We start from the raw sequence: 21539 nt of genomic DNA on the forward strand, positions 1-21539 counted from the left end.
ACTCTTGTTCCCAAACGGCTTTGCACAGATAACAGCTCACTCCCTAATCTGTGAGCTCTAGCCTGCCTCTCCTGTCCAACACCACATCTGTTTGCTACTGTGGCTGACAGACTGGTGGAGTTGCTTGTGAAATGGCAATTTGCTATTCAGGAGCTTCACTGTCAGCAGGCAGTGGGGACCTCCACCATGTCTGCTTGTCTGTTAATATTTTCAGTGCAGTTGTCTCGTGCTTTGCCTGCACGCGTTATGAAAAGTGCTGGTACAAAGAAGATGTCGCTGATTGTAGATTCAAGGATTTAATGTTCCCTTTCTTCCTAAGTTTTTGTTTCTATTTCTGTCTCAGATGAAAATGAATGCAGGCGTTACCCAGGACGGCTCTGTGCCCACAATTGTGAGAACACTCCAGGTTCCTACTACTGCAGCTGCAGCAAAGGCTTTAAACTCGCACTTGATGAGAGAAACTGTGAAGGTACTCAACGCAGTTTAACAAATAACAAGCTGATTACAAAAGATAGTTGCGTGTCTCTTTTCTTTCATTAACAGAACAACATGTGATCCCAAATACCACGGGCATGATCTTATCAGGGAGCCGGGAAGAGGGTGGGGGGGAGGGTGGAATTCCTTATGGGAAGGACGCCTTTTATTGTTTTTTTGACGGTTTCCCGCCCGACAGGCTGGTCCCAGTCGGACAGTAGAAGAGGAAGGAAGATGATGCGAGCAGGTAAGTCTTAGTTTGGGGGGGGGGGTGGTTATCAGTGGGGGCTCAGTCAGCGGTGGGGCTCAGTCAACGGGGAGGGGCATGGTCATGGGGGAGGGGTCAGTCATTGGGGGTCATCGGGGGGGTCAGTCATCGGGGGCTCTATCAGGGATCATCTGGGGGGGCTCAGTTATCGGTGGGCTCAGTCATTGGGGATCATCGTGGGGATCAGTCATCAGGGGGGCTCAATCTTCGGGTGGGGCTCAGTCATCGGGGGGGGGGGGGGCCCAGTCATCAGGGGGGCTCAGTCATCAGGGGGGCTCAATCTTCGGGTGGGGCTCAGTCATCGGTGGGGGGGGGCCAGTCATCGGGGGGGGGGCCCAGTCATCGGGGGGGGGGCCCAGTCATCGGGTGGGGCCCAGTCATCGGGTGGGGCTCAATCATCGGGGGGGTCAGTCATCGGGGGGCTCAGTCATCGGGGATCATCGTGGGGTTCAGTCATCGGGTGGGGCTCAATCATCGGGTGGGGCTCAATCATCGGGGGGGCCCGGTCATCGGGGGGGCCCGGTCATCGGGGGGGCCCGGTCATCGGGTGGGGCCCAGTCATCGGGTGAGGCCCAGTCATCGGGTGGGGCTCGGTCATCGGGGGGATCAGTCATCGGGGGGCTCAGTCATCGGGGGTCACCGGGAGGGCTCAGTGATCGGGGGGCTCAGTTATCAGGTGGCTCAGTCATCGGGGGGTCAGTCAGCGTGGGATGGGTGGTTTAGTCACCGGCAGTCATCGGAGGGGGCTCAGTCATCAGGGGGCTCAGTCATCGGTGGGGGTTCTGTCATCAGGGGGGTCAGTCATCGGGTCTCAGTCATCAGGAGGGCTCAGTCATTGGATGGGGCTCAGTCGGCTTGGAGGGGGCTCAGTCATCGGGCGGGGGGTTCAGTCATCGGGTGTTATCAGTGGGGGGTCAGTCATCGGTACGCTCTGTCGTTGGTGGGCTCAGTCATCGCGGATTATCGGGCGGGGGAAGGTCAGTCATGGCGGTGGCCCAGTCATCGGGGGGCTCATTCATCGGGGGGGGGCCCAGTCATCAGGGGGGCCCATTCATCGGGTGGGGCCCAGTCATCGGGGGGGCCCAGTCATCGGGGGGCTCATTCATTGGGTGGGGCCCAGTCAGCGGGTGGGCTCAGCCATCGAGGGGCTCAACCATCGGGTGGGGCTCAGTCAGCGGGGGAGGCTCAGTCAGCGGGGAGGCTCAGTCAGCGGGGAGGCTCAGTCAATTGGGGGTCATCAGGGGGGGCTCAGTCATCAGAGGGCTCAGTCATCGGGTGGGGCTCAGTCATCGGGGGGGGCCCTATCTCATACTAACCCTCTGATGCATCTCTTTCATGGTCAGCCTCACCCAACCTGCCACAATCTGTGCTGCAGCCACAGGGCATGCATCACATATGTGTAGTAGGAAGCGTAAGGCAAACGTGTCGTGAGCATGAAGGGGATGCACAAGGACGTTTGAGCGTTTGTCATGGTTTTTACTTATATTTGATTTCTGATCAACTCACATTACATAATATATTGTCACCACTACTGCCATGTCTTGGCCATTCTTGACTGGCTTGTGCAATAATGCCCTTTCATGAGGTTCTCCATGAACACCCTTGATGCCACCCATTGGGTCACCCTACAGTGGGTGTATGTGTAGTTGCTACTTTGTGCAGGTGCCTGTTGCGCAGCACTGTGTTGTGTAGCTCCATGTGGCGGAGGTGGATGGCATGCCTGGCGAGGCTGGTGATGTTGCTCGTCCTCCAATGGAGTGATGAATGCAGCAATGGACGATCCCCCCCCCCCGCCAAATCCTGATGGTGTGAGTGTGAGGGGGTCCACAAAGTAGGTAAATATGTTTGGACAGCAGAGTTTAGGGTATGATTTAATAATTTGGAGTGTGGAGAAAACGGTGTGGCAGGCAAAACTTTGTCTGAGGTGACAGAGTGCCCTGCTGCAATGAATGAGGGTTTATCCTGCACCTGTTAAATGGACCTTTGCAGCTGCCACTGGCTGCTGGCTGCAACACGTCTGTTTAAACAGGGAGTGTTTCCCCCAGCACTGGAAACACGCTCTGGGTAGTCCAAAATCCGAATCCTCCTAAAATCTCCAACTAATGAGGTCTGTAAACGACCTCAAGTACCCAGATAATGATCTTAAGGGGGATCCCGTCGGCCTTGATTGCCGGTGGGAGTCCCGCATGCGGGGGCTGCGCGCGCACCGATTCGCGTCACTGGGGAACTTGGAAGTGGGCGGGTTGGAGCCGGGCTCCAGAACCGCTCCGGGAATCTCCAATTTTAGGAGCTCCCCCATCACAAACGCACCTGCTCCACCATCCGAAAATTGACCCCATAGAAACTGTGCCAGTCCTGTGTGAATCATTCATTACCTTTAGCCTGTTTAACATTTCTGACAAGACACCAAAATAAAACTAATGCCCGTCTTTAACTTTTAGTGTTTTTCTTTGGCTTTATGTTTTTAGATGTGAATGAATGTGAGGCCAATCCCTGCAGTCAAGAATGTGCTAACGTCTATGGCTCATACCAGTGTTACTGCCGCCGTGGCTACCAGCTCAGTGATGTGGATGGGATAACTTGTGAAGGTAAGGTTGGTGATTACATTACTGTCTGAATCTTGCTGACAGCCTGCTATATCACGCACAAGGATTCACGCTGGTGATTCCCCATTTGGTGAGTTTTTCTGACCGCAGCAGCACCATAGTTGGGAATCACTGACTGGAAGTGAGATACTTTCTTACAGGAAGGGAAAGAAAACTGACTAGTCAACTCTGCCATTCTCATGCAGCTTATGATGTACCATTGCAGGAGGTCTGGGGACCATTCTACAACCTGCCTGTTTGACTGGGGAAGGCATGTGGTGTGAGGAGATTTCAGAAAGAAAAAGATTCACTGACATCACCTAACCCCTGACAATTGTTTCTTTTAAATTAATTTTGAAAGGTCTTTTTTTATGTTTATCAAGGTGAGGAATTTGAGTTCCAGGGAGACTTTTACTTTTTCCACCCAGTACCTACATCAAGCACTATGAATCAAGCGTAGAATGGCTTCAGCATCTGCACCAGTGTGAATTTTTCCATTTACCACATCAGTTATCCTTGTCCCTGCTTTGAATGTGATTGCCAATTTGGGCTGAATTGAGGGCAGTTCGTGTTGTAGGAATTGATGCGGTCCTAGATCCATTTCACTCAAGACCTTTATAGCTAGTAGACAGAGTAGACTTTTATCTAATAATTCTGGGCTGGATTCTATCCCAGGTTCCAGAGGTGAAAGGACAATGTGCCAAACTACTGCATTACCTAGTTCTAATAATTCTTTTTATTTTCTCAGTTTCTGCCTGTGATGATACAGCACAGATGTGCAGTGGGTATATGGTGTACCTTCCCCGCTCCACTCCTCAGGTCCCCCTGTGCGGTGCAATGTTCTCAAGCCTTTTAATTAGCTGCGAAGAGGTGAATGATAGATGTATAAATATTATCAGATCTTGGAAAAGCCAGTACATCCTTATCCAGCTAACGGGTGAGGTGGGAGCAAATTGCTTCCTCTCCCCACCCAGATGGGGAAATGGCCATAAAACAGGGAAACATCAAGATGGAAAAAAGATAAGATAATTTAAAAATGAGGAACAAACACAGTCTTCACTTCTAACACAATGTATTTCAACCGATTCTTGTCTTTCCTTGCTGTATACCATTCCCAAGTCACGAGGCTAGTCAGATATTTCTTTCTTAGGGCTCTTCTCTCAACTTAAACCAAAGGAAAGGTTGCCCAAGACTTTTTTGTGAAGGTGATGGTCCGTTAACTTTTGAGTACTGAGAGATGTATTCAGTTGTCACAATATTCCTCAGATTCACGGAATTCGTTAAAAACAGTTTTTCCTATAAATTTCAAGTAATAAGCATCATTGACTAGAAATCATGAATTCACAGAAACAAAGGACACCACCTCATTCATGCTGCACTGGGAATTATCTAAGAGAATTGTAGTATTGCTTTGAGTTTAGATTTTGGTGTTGAAAAGCTACAATGGTTCTGAAAGAGTTAATGTGCAGGACAATAATAAAAATAGAGTTTAAGTTTTTCTTTTACATTGTTTTGTGTGGTTATAAGACTGAACCTGCATTGATGTACCTGCAGGAGAGAGCTATCTATTTCTGTGCATGGTTCAGTGCATAGCTCATGCTGAGAGCTGAGAGTTGAATAAAAAAAACATATACCTGTCAATTTATTACTGACCAAATGGTATGGTTTATTTTTTATTTATTTTCAATATGTGGGCATTGCTGGCAAGGTTGGCATTTATTGCCAATCCCTAGTTGTCTTGATAAGGTGATGGGCTTTCTTGTTGAAGTGGTTTGGTACAACTGAATGGCTTGCTAGGTAAGGATGGCAGACTTCCTTCCCTAAAGAACATTAATGAATCAGTTGGGTTTTTACAACAATCCAACAGCTTCATGGCCACTTTTACTGATACTGTTCCTTTATTTCCAGATTTTTTAAAAACTAAATTCAAGTTCTGAAACTGCCATGGTTTAACTTAGGAGGTAAAAAAGGAAGGGAGTGCGAGATTCAGCTAATTCATCATCTCCTCTGTCCCCCACCCTATTTTTGTGCTATTAGAGAACTTGATATTTAATTTTTTTTTAATTCATTCATGGGATATGGGCATCGCTGGCACGGTCAGCATTTATTGTCCATTCCTAATTGCCCTTGAGAAGGTGGCGGTGAGCTGCCTTCTTGAACCGTTGCAGTCCATATGGTGAAGGTTCTCCCATTGTGCTGTTAGGTAGGGAGTTCCAGGATTTTGACCCAGTGACGATAAAGGAACGGCGATATATTTCCAAGTCGGGATCGTGTGTGACTTGGAGGGGAACGTGCAGGTGGTGGTGTTCCCATGCACCTGCTGCCCTTGTCCATCTAGGTGGTAGAGGTCGCGGATTTTGGAGGTGCTGTCGAAGAAGCCTTGGCGAGTTGCTGCAGTGCATCTTGTAGATGGTACACACTGCAGCACAGTGCGCTAGTGGTGGAAGGAGTGAATGTTTAAGGTGGTGGATGGGGTGCCAATCAAGTGGGCTGCTTTGTCCTGGGTGGTGTCGAGCTTCTTGAGTGTTGTTGGAGCTGCACTCATCCAGGCAAGTGGAGAGTATTCCATCACACTCCTGACTTGTGCCTTAAAGAGGGTGGAAAGGCTTTGGGGAGTCAGGAGGTGAGTCACTCACTGCAGAATACCCAGCCTCTGACCTGCTTTTGTAGCCACAGTATTTATGTGGCTGGTCCAGTTAAGCTTCTGGTCAGTAGTGATCCCCAGAATGTTAATGGTGGGGGATTCGGCGATGGTAACGCCATTGAATGTCAAGGGGAGGTGGTTAGACTCTCTCTTGTTGGAGATGGTCATTGTCTGACGCTTGTGTGGCGTGAATGTTACTTCCCAGTTATCAGCCCAAGCCTGAATGTTGTCCAGGTCTTGCTGCATGCGGGCACGGACTGCTACATTATCTGAGGGTTTGCGAATGGAACTGAACACTGTGCAATCATCAGCAAACATCCCCACTTCTGACCTTATGGTGGAGGAAAGTTCATTGATGAAGCAGCTGAAGATGGTTGGGCCAAGGACACTACCCTGAGGAACTCCTGCAGCGATGGCCTGGGGCTGAGATGATTGGCTTCCAACAACCACTACCATCTTTCTTTGTGCTAGGTATGACTCCAGCCACTGGAGAGTTTTCCCCCTGATTCTCATTGACTTCAATTTTACCAGGACTCCTTGATGCCACACTCGGTCAAATGCTGCCTTGATGTCAAGGGCAGTCACTCTCACCTCACCTCTGGAATTCAACTCCTTTGCCCATGTTTGGACCAAGGCTGTAATGAGGTCCTGGCGGAACCCAAACTGAGCATCGGTGAGCAAGTTATTGGTGAGTAAGTGCCGCTTGATAGCATTGTCGACGACACCGTCCATCACTTTGCTGATGATTGAGAGTGGACTGATGGGGTGGTAGTTGACCAGATCGGATTTGTCCTGCTTTTTGTGAACAGAACATATCTGGGCAATTTTCCACTTTGTCGGGTAGATGCCAGTGTTGTAGCTGTACTGAAACAGTTTGGCTAGAGGCGCGGCTAGTTCTGGAGCACAAGTCTTCAGCACTACAGTCGAGATGTTGTCGGGGCCCATAGCCTTTCCTGTATCCAGTGCACTCAGCCATTTTTTGATATCACGTGGAGTGAATCGAATTGGCTGAAGACTGGCTTCTGTGATGGTGGCGATCTCGGGAGGAGGTCGAGATGGATCATTCTCTCGGCACTTCTGGATGAAGATGGTTGCAAATGCATCAGCCTTATCTTTTGAACTCACGTGCTGGATTCTGCCATCATTGAGGATGGGCATGTTCATGGAGCCTTCTCCTCCTGTTAGTTGTTTAATTGTCCACCACTGTTCATGAGTGGATGTGGCAGGACTGCAGACCTCTAATCTGATCCGTTGGTTGTGGGATCGCTTAGCTCTGTCTATAGCATGTTGCTTCCGCTGTTTAGCATGCATGTAGTCCTGTGTCGTAGCTTCACCAGATTGACACCTCATTTTTAGGTATGCCAGTTGCTGCTCTTGGCATGCTCTTCTATACTCCTTGTTGAATCAGGGTTGATCACCTGGCTTAATAGTAGAGTGAGTGATATGCCAGGCCATGTGGTCACAGATTGTGGTGCAATACATTTCTGCTGCTGCTGATAGTCCACAGCGCCTCATGGATGCCCAGTTTTGAGCTGCTAGATCTGTTCTGAATCTACCCCATTTAGCACGGTGGTAGTGCCACACAACACAATGGACATATCCTCAGTGTGAAGACAGGACTTTGTCTCCACAAGGACTGTGCAGTTCTCACTCCTACCAATACTGCCATGGACAGATCGAGGTCAAGTAGGTTTTTCCCTCGTGTTGGTTCTCTCACCACCTGCCGCAGGTCCCAGTCTGGCAGCTATGTTCTTCAGGACAAGGCCTGCAGTGGTGCTACTGAGCCACTCTTGGTGATGGACATTGAAGTTCCCCACCCAGAGTACATTCTGTGCCCTTGCTACCCTCAGTGCTTCCTCCAAGTGGTGCTCAACATGGAGGAGTACTGTTTCATCAGCTAAGGGAGGGCGGTAAGTAGTAATTAGCAGGAGGTTTCCTTGCCCATGTTTGACCTGATGCCATGAGATTTCATGGGGTCCGGAGTCAATGTTGAGGACACCCAGGGCCACTCCCTCCTGACTGTATATCACTGTACTGCCACCTCTGGTGGGTCTGTCCTGCCGGTGGGACAGGACATACCCAGGGATGGTGATGGAGGAGTGTGGGATGTTGGCTGAAAGGTATGATTCTGAGAGTGCGGCTATGTCAGGCTGTTGCTTGACTAGTCTGTGGGACAGCTCTCCAAATTTTGGCACATCCCCAAACTTGTGAGGAGGACTTTGCAGGGTCAACTGGGCTTGGTTTGCCTTCATCGTGACCGGTGCCTAGTGGTCCGTCTGGTTTTATCTTGTTATTTCTTTTTGTAGTGGGATTATACAACTGAGAGGCTTGTCAAGCCATTTCAGAGGGCAGCTGTGGGTCTGGATTCACATATAGACTGGACTGGGTAAGAGTGGCAGGTTTCCTTCCCTAAAGGGCACTAGTGAATCAAATGGGGTTTTACGACAATGGTCGCCATTACTGATACTAGCTTTTATTTAATTAACTGAATTTAAATTCCCCAGCTGCTATGGCAGGATTTGAACTCATGTCTTCGGATTACTAGTCCAGTAACATAACCACTATGCTACCGTACCCTAATAAATGCAGTGCATGTGAAATGTATAAGTTAATGTATTGTATGGAACTATAGATTGTGAAGGTTATTTAGGGGAATGAGGCTCAAAAGGGTTAAATAGTCAAGGCTTTAGCTGAGACTACTGTACCATAACATAGACTGCATTTAAATTAACTTACTGCAGTTGCAGGTTCTAACTGCCATGAGAATCTTGTTGTTGCAAACTAAGGGAGGGACATAATGTTACCCCCACTCCTTCAGACATACTGGAATACTCCCATTACCTTCAAGGCCTATAGGGTGATTCATCAACTGCAGGGACAGGGAAACATTGTGCTAAGAATCCTGTTCTTGACAATGAGAGATAAAGAGAGAGGGGGACCCACAAGACACTGTCTCTTCTGGATAAGTACGTGTTGTCTATATGATTGGGTAAATTAAAGGGAGTATTTGGGAAAATACCTGATTGGATGTATTTTGCCGCAGTTCCGTTTTTTTGGGGTATAACTGGGGGGTCTGAGGCTTTGTGAAGCGTAGAGGACAGAAAAGAAAGTACCAGGTGGGTAAACGAGAACGAGAGTACGTGAATGAAGGAATGGGGATTGAGGTCATGGCTTCTACCCAAAGGACAACAGGGTAATATAATTCTCAATTGTGCTTTGTAAACTATTGCTTAAATACTGTAACGTATTGATTCTTGCTTGTGCTAAATAAAGTCATATGGCTATTAACCATTATGGTGTCAGTCTTGAACAATTGAACAGAGTGTTAAATTGACTACAGCATTCAGTAGAGGGGCGTAAAATGGAAAGAATAAAAATAAAATGAAGTAAGTTCTGTCCATAGATGAATGTCTCTAGACTGGTTGGATATGTCTCCCTACCTTTCCCCAGTAGGTAAAACAGCATTGTTGCTTGCTCCTGTTTTGCATCACATGTAACCTCCTTTGACAATTGGCTTATTCTAACTATGTATTTCATTGCATTTGGTCATAGATATTGATGAATGTGCATTACCTGCTGGAGGCAACATTTGCTCGTATCGCTGCGTCAATGTTCCTGGAAGCTTCCAGTGTGCTTGCCCAGTAGCTGGCTACACTCTTGCACCTAATGGGCGTAACTGCCAAGGTAGGAGACTATTTCTGCAGGGGCTCTTGAACTGTTGAATTAACTTTTGTAATTACCACTACAGTGCAGTATTTAAAAGTATCCAATTGGTACATTGAACTGGTGTGTGTTACAGGTGCTCTTTCATTAGTGTGAAAGACATAATGGGGTAAATGTTTGTCTTCACCTCCTGCGTGATAATCTGGCTGAATGGATTAATGGGATGAAAATTGGGTGGATTCTACAATGGGCAGGTGATCCACTCTGCTAGATTATCACCCAACAAGTGAAGATGAAAATTTACCCCATGGGTTGTGGTGTCTTGGCATGTGTGGTCAGTCAGGCTTTGCTGGCTGGTGATCACTTTGGCATGCCTTCTTTTCCTGCGGTGCCGATTAAAACATGGCATGCAGAACCGTAGAGCATAACAGTCAATCAGGCCTGCACACATATCTGCGCCATTGGGCCTACTGTCACAACTTATCTTGAGAGTTGAAATCACCTCATGCACTAATCGTCTGCCAAAGCAAGGTTGATCATCTGTCTGCAGATGTGGGTGTGCAGGTACTGGCAGATGGGTACAGAGCACCTCTTGTGCAGTTTAAGCCACCTGGCATCCCTTCGGTGGCCCTCTTCTTCCCAGCACCTCGGATAACAATCGCCTCCAGAAAATCTATTGATGGCTGTAATGGTGCTGCAGATTTAATAAAATTAAACCAATTGGCACAACGTATAATGAGAACCTAAGTGCCAAGAGAGAAAAAAAATATGAAAAACAAGCCAGAAATGGTCGTAAATCTGATAAAAGAAGCTGCTTTTTGGCTACTTGCCTGCCATACTCAGTGCCAAGCAACCCTGAACATCCAATTACAATGGACATTAATTTCACTTGGTGTGAAACTTGCGTTAAGGGCATGGGAAGCATCAGAACAGCATCCCGCATCATTTAAATATAATGATGTGCCCGCCTACTTTAAGTGCGAGCTTCCTTCACCCACCCCTCTGGTCTGCTAGAAATGTGCATCATACACAAATGGACAGAGGCCTGACGTTAATGGTCTACTCCCCTTTATACTTTCCTTAATGACTCAGGAATTGGTGTATAAAGGGTGTTAGGCAGAAGAAAATTGGTTCCATATTGCTGTTAGAGTGTGTTGCTAAAATGGTTCACAGCTGACCAGACATTGTGTGATATGGGTTGTTGGACCATTTTTATTCATTAATAATCCTTCGTTGTTCATTGGTGTGAGACATCACCATCAGGGACTGAAGGAGAAAATACCATCAATGGCTGCACGATAAATGCTAAATGCATGCACTATTGGTTTTGCTGTCACAAATCCTTTTTTATTAAGTCTATGTGACATTTTTTTAAAAACTCACAAATTCCAAAGAAAAATTCTTGGAACTGGGTTAAAGAAAAACAAAATCGTGTGATTATTTGAAGTAGCTGGAAACCTTCTTTCAGCAAAATTCTTCTTTTTCTTTTCTGTCTGAGATCTGAGCATTCTGTCACCTCGTAAAGGTGCTCCTGCCCCTTTATCACCAAACAGCAGGATACCAGAGCAGAGGCTTCTCACCTGTCAGTGTGGAAAGAAACTCCACCTTTTCTATAAAGCTGCAGTTTGGTCTTTCTTGACAGATGTGAGGATTTCTCTCCCTGCCCCCTAAAACGAATACATTACAACCAATGAAATACTTTTGACATGTAGTCACTGTTATAATGTAGGAAACGAGGCAGACAATTTGCACACAGCAGGTCCCACAAACAGCAATGTGATAATGACCTGATAATCTGTTTTAGTGATTTTTGTTAAGGGATAAATATTGGCCAGAACTCCCCCTCTTCAAAATAGTGACATCAGAACATAAGAATATAAGAAATAGGAGCAGGGGTAGGCCACAGACACCTCGAGTCTGCTCCGCAATTCAATCAGATCATGGCTATTCTTCAACCTCAACTCCACTTTCCTGCCTGAACCCCAATATCCCTCGATTCCCCTAGAGTCCAAAAATCTATCCATCTCAGCCTTGAATGTACTCAACGACTCAACATCGACAGCCCTCTGGGGTAGAGAATTTCGCAGATTCACAACCCTCTGAGTGAAGATATTCCTCCTCATCTCAGTCTTAAATGGCTGACCCCTTTTTTATTCGTTCATGGGATGTGGGCATCGCTGGCAAGGCCAACGTTTATTGTCCACCCGTAATTGCCATTGAGAAGGTGGTGGTGAGCCGCCTTCTTCAATCACTGCAGTCCTTGTGGTGAAGGTTCTCCCACAGCGCCGTTAAGTAGGGAGTTCCAGGATTTGACCCAGCGACGATGAAGGAACGGCGATCTATTTCCAAGTCGGGATGGTGCGTGACTTGGAGGGGAACGTACAGGTGGTGTTGTTCCCATGTTCCTGCTGCCCTTGTCTTTCTAGGTGGTAGAGGTCGTGGGTCTGGGAGGTGCTATCGAAGAAGCCTTGACGAGTTGCTGCAGTGCAACCTGTAGATGGTACACACTGCAGCCACGGTGCGCCGGTGGTGGAAGGAATGAATGTTTAGGGTGGTGGATGGGGTGCCAATCAAGCGGTTGCTTTGTCCTGGATGGTGACGAGCTTCTTGAGTGTTGTTGGATCTGCACTCATCCAGGCAAGTGGAGAGTATTTCATCACACTCCTGATTTGTGCCTTGTAGATGGTGGAAAGGCTTTGGGGAGTCAGGAGGTGAGTCATTCGTTGCAGAATACCCAGCTTTTGACCTGCTCTTGTAACCACAGTATTTATGTGGCTGGTCAAGTTAAGTTTCTGGTCAATGGTGACCCCAGGATGTTGATGGTGGGGAATTCGGCGATGGTGATGCCGTTGAACGTCAAGGGGAGGTGGTTAGACCCTCTCTTGTCGGAGATGGTCATTGCCTGGCACTTGTCTGGCGCGAATGTTACTTGCCACTTATCAGCCCAAGCCTGGATGTTGTCCAGGTCTTGCTGCATGCGGGCATGGATTGCTTCATTATCTGAGGGGGCTTATCCTCCGACTATTCCCTCTAGTTCTCCAGCCAGGGGAAACAACCTATCAGCATCTACCCTGTCAAGCCCCCTCAGAATCTTATATGTTTCAATGAGATCACCTCTCATTCTTCTAAACTCCAGAGAGTATAGGCTCATTCTACTCAACCTCTCCTCATAGGACAACCTTCTCATCCTAGGAATCAATCTAGTGAACCTTCGTTGCACCGCCTGTAAGGCAAGTATATCCCTTCTCAGATAAAGAGACCAAAACTGTATGCAGTACTCCAAGTGAGGTCTCACCAAAGCCCTGTACAATTGTAGTGAGACTTCCTTACTCTTGTGCTCCAACTCCCTTGCAATAAAGGCCAAAATGCCATTTGCCTTCTTAATTGCTTGCTGTACCTGCATGCTAACTTTTTGTGTTTCTTGTACCAGGACACCCAAGTCTCTCTGGACACCAACGTTTATTAGTTTCTCACCATTTAAAAAATATTCTGATTTTCTATTCTTCCTACCAAAGTGAATAACCTCACATTTCTCCACATTATATTCCATCTGCCACCTTCTTGCCCACTCATTTAACCTCTCTATATCCTTTTGCAGACTCTTTGTGTCCTCCTCACTGCTTACTTTCCCACCTAGCTTTGTATCGTCAGCGAACTTGGATACATTTCACTCGGTCCCTTCATCCAAGTCATTAATATAAATTGGGATCATTTACGTCCACCTGAGAGGGCAGATGGGGCCTTGATTTAACATCTCATCTGAAAGATAGCACCTCTGATAGTGCAGCATGCCCTCAGTACTGCACTGGAGTGTTAGCCTAGATTTTGTGCCCACTCCTTGGAGTGGGTTTCACAGGCGAGACCGCTACCACCGAGCCACAGCTGACTTCTCTTTCCACATTTAAAGATCTCCTTAAATCCCAACTTTTTGACCAAGGTTTTCGTCACCTCTCTTCACTCCCTGACTAAGGCTTGGGGCTCTATTTTAGCACCCGCTATCGGGTGCGTTCCTGGCGGGGGGGGGGCTCCGAAAATCGGAGAATCCCGGAACTGGACTGGAGCCCGCCCCAAACCCGCGCACTTCTGGGTTCCCCGCTGACGCGCCGGCGTGCGCGCGCAGCCCCCACTGGTGGGAATCCCGCAGGCAATCAAAGCCAGCGGGATGCCCCTTGACAGTATTTATTCAGGTAGTTCAGGTCATTAACTGACCTGATTAAGGGATTATGTGGGATTTTAGAACAAACTGGGACTGTTTCCCACACTGGGGGAAACACTCCCAGGTCAAATGGACGTGTTGCAGCTGTCAGCCTGTGGCAGCTGCAAAGGTCCATTTGACAGGTGGGGGGGAGAGACCCTCACCCATTGCAGGAGGCCACTCTGTCACTTGGGACAAAGTTTGGCCTCCACCACCCTCCTCCTGACAGTCAAAGTCACCAACCTGCACACTTACCCCAGAGTCCGGAGACATGTACCTACCTTGCGGACCCCCTCAGATGTACATCTTGCGGATGGGGGCCGCCGTAGCTGCAGTCATGACCTCCTCGGAGGGCAAACAGCATCACCAGCCTCACCAGCCTCGCCATCCACGCCGTCCACCTCTGACACGTGGAGCTCCACAACAGAGTGCTGTGACACATCCACCTGTACAGCAGGAGGGAGGGCTACCGCAGAGAGAGATGCGTCGCAGAGGGCACTACCCTCGCCACAGGGTCCACAGACTGAGGCTCAGCCTCCTGGACCTCTCTGAGCAGCAGTGCACACGGAGGCTCAGAGTCACTCGACATGTAGTCGTGGACATCTGCAGCCTCTTTCATGCCGAGCTGCTCCCGGCTGGCCCGAGCACCATCTTCTTACCTGTCGCTGTCAAAGTCACCACTGCCCTCAACAACACCTCACAGTGATCCTCAGGAGTGGGCATTATTGCACAAACCAGACAGGATTCGCGAAGACATGGCAGTAGTGGTGCCAATATAATATGTAATGTGAGTTGTTCTGAAATTCAATATAAGTAACACCCATGACAAACCCTCAAACACCCTTGTGCATCCCCTTCATGCTCACGACACGTTTGCCTTACGCTGCCTACTGCACATATGTGATGCATGCCCTGTGGCTGCAGCACAGGTAGTGGCAGGTTGAGTGAGGCTGGCCGTGACAGAGATGCACGAGAGGGTGAGTATGAGATAGAGCCATGAGATTGTATGAGGATTGGGTTGAGTGGTAGTGGCGGGATGAGTACTGGCGAGGTGAGTAGGTGCAGGTAAGATGAGGATGAGGTTTGAGTGGGTATGAGGGGTGATGTGACAGAGTAGTGTTGGCAGTGCTGAAGGAGATGTGGGGTGGGGGCAGTGATGTGGCAGACGGAGTGTAGGGGAAAGACTACGTGTACTCACTTTGGCTGACCTACTGAGGTCATTGGAGCGCCTCCTGCACTGTATGCAGGCGGGCGATATGTTGGTTGCGCTGGTGACCTCCTCTGCCACCTCGAGCCAGGCCTTCCTGGTGGCAGAGGCAGGCCGCTTCCTCCCGCCCACCGGGAGGAAGATCTCTGTCTTCCTCCTCCTCCTCACCCCATGTATTGATACCTGGAGTGAGGCATCATTAAACTGGGAGCAGCCTTCCCCCTGGGCTGCTCCATGCTGTAATTTTTTCTGTTTGTTGCAGCATCTGTCAGTGGAGGACTGCCCCTTTAAATAGAGCGCCTCCAGCTGACAGATCTTACTGCGCATGCGCAGCCCGCCCGACGCGCAGATCAGCAGTGGGGAACCCGGAGGAGAAGGTAAGTGGTTTCAATTAGTGGCCGATAGCACCCCCCGCCAAGAACCCGCAGCCCTGCTAACATCGGGCCCTTGGTGTCTGTTTTTTCTCCCTCTCTGATTCATCTTGGGATGTTTCTCTGTGTTCAAGTTGCTGTATAAATTTAATTTATTGTTGTTGGTTCTTTTTAAAGGACAGATATTATCCTATTTTGTTTGTGTCCCACTGTAGTATCCTAACTCCCCCTCCCCCTTTAGCTGGCAGAGTTGCATAGTTTAGACCAAAGATGTCTCCATGACTACCTGCATTGTGATGGTGTGATCAGCTGAAAGGAGTTGTGTCCCTTCTAGATTTTACTCCCATCCCAGCCAAAAATTGTAAGCTCAACTGTTAATCTTTGAGACTTCGATTGGTCTGGAGTCCAACACCCTAATGCTGCAGCCACCAGATTTTCCCCCTTTCTCTGCTCCCTGTATTTTTACATCATAGGCAATAATAACAGTAAAGAAAGTTCCAGAGAGTTATCAAAAACAAAAGTAAGTCAAGACATTAAGCATTACTCCCCAAGGCAGATTGTGAGTTCAAATCAGCCTTACTGTCTTTATGTAACACATGAATAAACTGGAATCTTCACCAAGCTGCATCCGCCTGTAACCTGGTTGGTCCAGACAATTCCAAGTCATACCATTTTTAAGTTTTTCTGATTTGTCGATGGTTAATGATGTTTCAAACCTTTGAATCTCCTGTTTCTGAAACCACAGGAAGTGTCCCTGTGGTTGAATTTAGATTTGAGGTTAGGATCAGATCAGACATGATCTTATTAAATGGCGGAGCAGGCTCGAAGGGCCGATTGGCCTACTCTTGCTCCTATTTCTTATGTCCTTATCTTCTTATGTCCCCTGTACCGAATGGTTTGTGTTCTATTTACTGTGCCAACACGGAGCAGTAATAAACAAATCCATGTATTTCAAATGTTCCAAATGTATTTTGCACATATAAAGATTTCATATCCCTGTCACAAACGTGGTGTAAGCCTTTTCTTGAGCTGTTTAGGCATTGCAGCACATGGCAACACAGTGCAGGTATCATCACGTCAGCACTGTGAGATCCTGCAGATGACAGCTTAGATTCACCCCGATAAGCTGTGAGCTTGATGTCATGGTCTGTGTCCTGCAATCGGTGACCCATGTTTTCTGGATCAGTGCACTTAGCCTTTTGAAGTCTTGAAATCTGGGCCCACACAGAAATGTTCTGGTGAAAGAATGGAGAACTGCATGTCAGATGTAGAGGTGCCTTTCATTCCTTATAAAAACTTAGCAGTCTGTTGACAAACAAGAGTATGTTCTGTATATGAAGTTCATGCTCTGAACTAACGCCTGCTGGATCAACTTCAATTGTGCAGCCTGTTCATTTTCAATGGTTAGTTTAATTATGGGAATGAAGTAGATTAAATGATTCTATCTTACTAATAGATTTTTAGAAAGTCAATAGCCTTGATTTTCTTTTAGGACACATCTCCACCCGGGCAGGACTTCTGCCTGCCGCGGAAATATCTCCCTGACCCTAGCCAATTTTCTGGCCCTGGATCATTAACATGGCCTCGGCTGGGAGTCCCCCCAAAACTAGGGTGGTCAGTGGTTGCGTCAGGCCTCCCAGAAGTTTGCCAGAGTTGCCAGAACATGCAGAGGTGCCAGCAGTCTTAGAGTTGCCGGTAAACTAGGAAACATTTCCCCCCAAATTTTTCTTCTCTCATTTGGGGCCTGTGCATGGTAACACTTAGATAGCCGTAGCACAGACCTTCACTGCTGGCACCAGTTTTTTTGCTTCCTCTGCTAACTTCTAAATACTGAATGCTTGCCTAACAGGTAGACCTTACATCCAGCATTCTATTGACAGAAATGTGAGTATCGTAGGCTATATTTCCCCCATTAGCATGTCATTCACGTTTATATATGGGTGGGCACATTTACATTGCCAGGCCCACCCATTCGGAAATGTGGGGTGAGGGACAGGGATGCAGCATAGAGCAATTTTCCAGCCCTGTTCGCCCTAGATCTGTGAAGAAACTAACAGGAGGGAACTGGAAAATCCAGGCAATTGAAAATATTCATATAAAAATGTGATGTTACTGATTAATTATGGTTGCTTTAAGATTAAAACAAAAGCACGATTTAATGTTCTAAGAAAATACTGTGTTTGAAGCTGTGGAATTGTTGGTGATATCACTTCTGCTATAGGCAACTTTCCTAATAGCCAATATGGTGATAGTTAAAGGGTTGCCAGACTAACCTGTTGTTGGATGCCTGACTTCTCCCTGAATGTATGACAATGCCCCCATCACATTGAAATTCTGTATTTTTTAAATGGAAAAGTGCCAAGGTTGGTGAAGTATTTACTGCGTTCTCAATGCAATGCAACCATGAAATGAAAGTGAAAGCTGTAAATATAAAGAATTTGAAGGACACTGGCTCCATTGGGAAAGTCCTCATCAAACCTTGTCTTTGACCAGCACTGTGGTGGATGATGCAATTTGTGCTGTAAAAATTTCATTTTGACCAAAAGGCCACCGGGCTGTTGTGACTCTTCTCTCTCCCACTGACCTGGATGGAATCTCTTTCCGCACAGTGCATTGCACAAACCTCTTTCTTTTTTACAAAACTCAGAGCAGGCATGGAACAAATGAGTTAAGGAATTATGAATGATTACAACTGCAGCTCATTTAATGAGAAACTTTTGACATTTGAGTTCCTTTCCTATTTAACATACTGTTCACCTTCAGTGACCATTCTTTGGTGTTAAAAGGGTCATACCAGAAAGATTGAAAAGTCTGATGGTAAACAGATTGACTTTCTTTATTTATCCAAGCTGGCATTGGAATTTGACTCTGCTGTGATCTTTACAATAATTCTCAAATTTCTGAAGTGCAATATTCAACTGGAAATGTTTTAAGAACCCTTTGAAACTACGGCATCTGTCATATAGATTCTGATGAACTGAAATCCTAGCACAAGAGAGATCTCCTGTTTATATTGAAAGTCAGTACTGTGCTGCAGAACTCCGTGTACAGATTCACAATGGCGCACTGAGTGGAGCTGCCCTGGTTTTATACATCAGTGATGATGGGCCAAGGTCAGAATTAAAGGAAAAGTAACCCTATAAATTATCTGTTTACACTCTCATTCACCTCTTTATTTTTGTTCTCCTAATCTCTCGATGTCTATACCCACAACATCTATTTGTCTCTGTTCCCCTAATGTCTGTTTCTTTCTTCCCCAATCACTCCATGATGCCAATATGTATCCCTATTCTGTCTTTTTCTGGCCCAGAATCGTGGTGTGAGTTAGTTGATTATAGGTTTAGAGAGAAGTAGTGGGAAACAATGGTACGAGAATGGGCCGTAGATAAGAAGGGCATCATTGGCCTGCACTTTGGTGGTCTTCAAAAAGTTTCTTGGTTGGGGTGGGGGAGACAGCAGGTATGGAATATCACCTGCAGCAATAAATGGCCCAAGAATAAACTGTGGATAAACGGAGTACAGGCGATGGCAAGAAAAACTGCGTCAATGAAGATACTGGGACCAGCAGCCTGAGAATGGACCATGACTTACTTGACTGGTGGGAGCACAACAGAGGCTCTCAAACCTGGTACAATGGGGTAGTGAAACCCAAACCTGAAGGGAGAGAAAAGACACAAAGTTTAAAAGACACAAAATTTAAAAGAGCAGAGGAAGTAAAAAATAAATGAAATGTATAAAAACAAAAAACTCGCCTGCTTTTATTACCTCGGAAATGTGTAAACCAACATGGCTGTGTAGAGGAGTTGGAAACATTTTTTTAAAAAGCTGTGTAACACCACTACTCACTGCCTAGACCCTGTAACTAAACACAGATTCAATACATTTTTTAACTGTACTCTCAAGCAAGAATTATATGACAGCCAGGTGTTAAGTGACCAAATGTGTGATAGCTCTAACACTGAAAGTCCTGATGTGGAGATGCCGGTGATGGACTGGGGTTGACAATTGTAAACAATTTTACAACACCAAGTTCTAGTCCAGCAATTTTATTTTAAATTCACAAGCTTTCGGAGGCTTCCTCCTTCGTCAGGTGAACGATGTGAAAATGAAAACCTCGAAATGAAATCGCATTTATAATTCACAGAACAATGCTTGGTGAGTGCAGACAGTTTTTTCAACTGCCTGTTGCCAAGGCAATCAGTGTGCAGACAGACAGGTGTTACCTGCCAGGTCTCACAGAATATACAAATCACCAAAAAAAAAACAACAAACAAAAAAAACAGAGATAGAGAGGTAGAAACATAGAAAAGACAGCAACTGACCCGTTATATTAAAAACAGATAACATTTGTTCACTGGTGGGGTAACGTGTAGCGTGACATGAACCCAAGATCCCGGTTGAGGCCGTCCTCATGGGTGCGGAACTTGGCTATCAATTTCTGCTCGACGATTTTGCGTTGTCGTGTGTCTCGAAGGCTGCCTTGGAGTACGCTTACCCGAAGGTCGGTGGATGAATGTCCATGACTGCTGAAGTGTTCCCCGACTGGGAGGGAACCCTCCTGTTTGGCGATTGTTGCGCGGTGTCCGTTCATCCGTTGTCGCAGCGTCTGCATGGTCTCGCCAATGTACCATGCTCTGGGGCATCCTTTCCTGCAACGTATGAGGTAGACAACGTTGGCCGAGTCGCAGGAGTATGAACCATGCACCTGGTGGGTGGTGTCCTCTCGTGTGATGGTGGTATCTGTGTCGATGATCTGGCATGTCTTGCAGAGGTTACCGTGGCAGGGTTGTGTGGTGTCGTGGACGCTGTTCTCTTGAAAGCTAGGTAATTTGCTGCGAACGATGGTCTGTTTGAGGTTGGGTGGCTGTTTAAAGGCGAGTAGTGGAGGTGTGGGGATGGCCATAGCGAGGTGTTTGTCCTCATTGATGACATGTTGAAGGCTGCGGAGAACATGGCGTAGTTTCTCCGCTCCGGGGAAGTACTGGACGACAAAGGGTACTCTGTTGGTTGCGTCCCGTGTTAGTCTCCTGAGGAGGTCTATGCGATTTTTTGCTGTGGCCCGTCGGAACTGTCGATCGATGAGTCGAGCGTCATATCCCGTTCTTACTAGGGCGTCTTTCAGCGTCTGTAGGTGTCCATCGCGTTCCTCCTCGTCTGAGCAGACCCTGTGTATTCGCAGGGCCTGTCCATAGGGGATGGCCTCTTTGACGTGGTTAGGGTGGAAGCTGGAAAAGTGGAGCATAGTGAGGTTGTCCGTGGGCTTGCGGTAGAGTGAGGTGCTGAGGTGCCCGTCTTTGATGGAGATTCGTGTGTCCAAGAAAGAAACTGATTCTGAGGAGTAGTCCATGGTGAGCTTGATGGTGGGATGGAACTTGTTGATGTTATCGTGTAGTCTCTTTAGTGATTCCTTGCCGTGGGTCCATAGAAAGAAAATGTCGTCGATGTATCTGGTGTATAGTGTTGGTTGGAGGTCTTGTGCAGTGAAGAAGTCCCGCTCGAACTTGTGCATGAAAATGTTGGCGTATTGGGGTGCGAATTTGGTCCCCATGGCTGTTCCGTGTGTTTGGGTAAAGAACTGGTTATCGAAGGTGAAGACATTGTGATCCAGGATGAAGCGGATGAGTTGTAGGATGGCGTCCGGAGATCGGCTGTTGTTGGTGTTGAGAATTGATGCTGTCGCAGCGATGCCGTCATCGTGGGGGATACTGGTGTATAGTGCCGAGACGTCCATCGTGGTGAGAAGTGTTCCTGGTTCAACTGGTCCGTGGGTACTGAGTTTTTGTAGGAAGTCTGTAGTGTCGCGACAGAAGCTGGGGGTTCCCTGTACGATGGGTTTCAGGATGCCCTCGATGTATCCAGAGAGGTTCTCACACAGGGTTCCGTTGCCTGATACGATAGGACGTCCGGGTGTGTTGGCTTTGTGTATCTTTGGGAGGCAGTAGAAGTCTCCCACGCGGGGAGTACGTGGGATGAGAGTGCGTAGGATGTTTTGAAGGTCCGGATCGAAGGTCTTGATCAGTTTGTTGAGCTGGTGGGTGTGTTCTTTGGTCGGATCTGCGGGTAACCGTCTGTAGTGTTCCTGGTTGTCCAGTTGTCGGTATGCTTCTTTGCAATAGTCCGTTCTGTTCTGTA

At 47.4% G+C, this 21539-nt stretch overlaps 1 protein-coding gene across 2 annotated transcripts in view; it reads left to right on the top strand.

Moving 5' to 3' along the window:
* The window catches only part of fbln1 (fibulin 1), a 149470-nt gene that overhangs the window by 59918 nt on the left and 68013 nt on the right, over positions 1 to 21539 (top strand). For both annotated transcript variants that reach the window (XM_067999735.1, XM_067999734.1), the window contains exons 11-13: positions 344 to 469; positions 3211 to 3330; positions 9524 to 9655. In XM_067999735.1, the coding sequence (XP_067855836.1) occupies positions 344 to 469; positions 3211 to 3330; positions 9524 to 9655 (378 nt within the window). The remainder of the gene's footprint in view (positions 1 to 343; positions 470 to 3210; positions 3331 to 9523; positions 9656 to 21539) is intronic.

This window comes from Heptranchias perlo, chromosome 18 (assembly GCF_035084215.1).
Source record: "Heptranchias perlo isolate sHepPer1 chromosome 18, sHepPer1.hap1, whole genome shotgun sequence".
Classification (NCBI taxonomy): Eukaryota; Metazoa; Chordata; class Chondrichthyes; order Hexanchiformes; family Hexanchidae; genus Heptranchias; species Heptranchias perlo.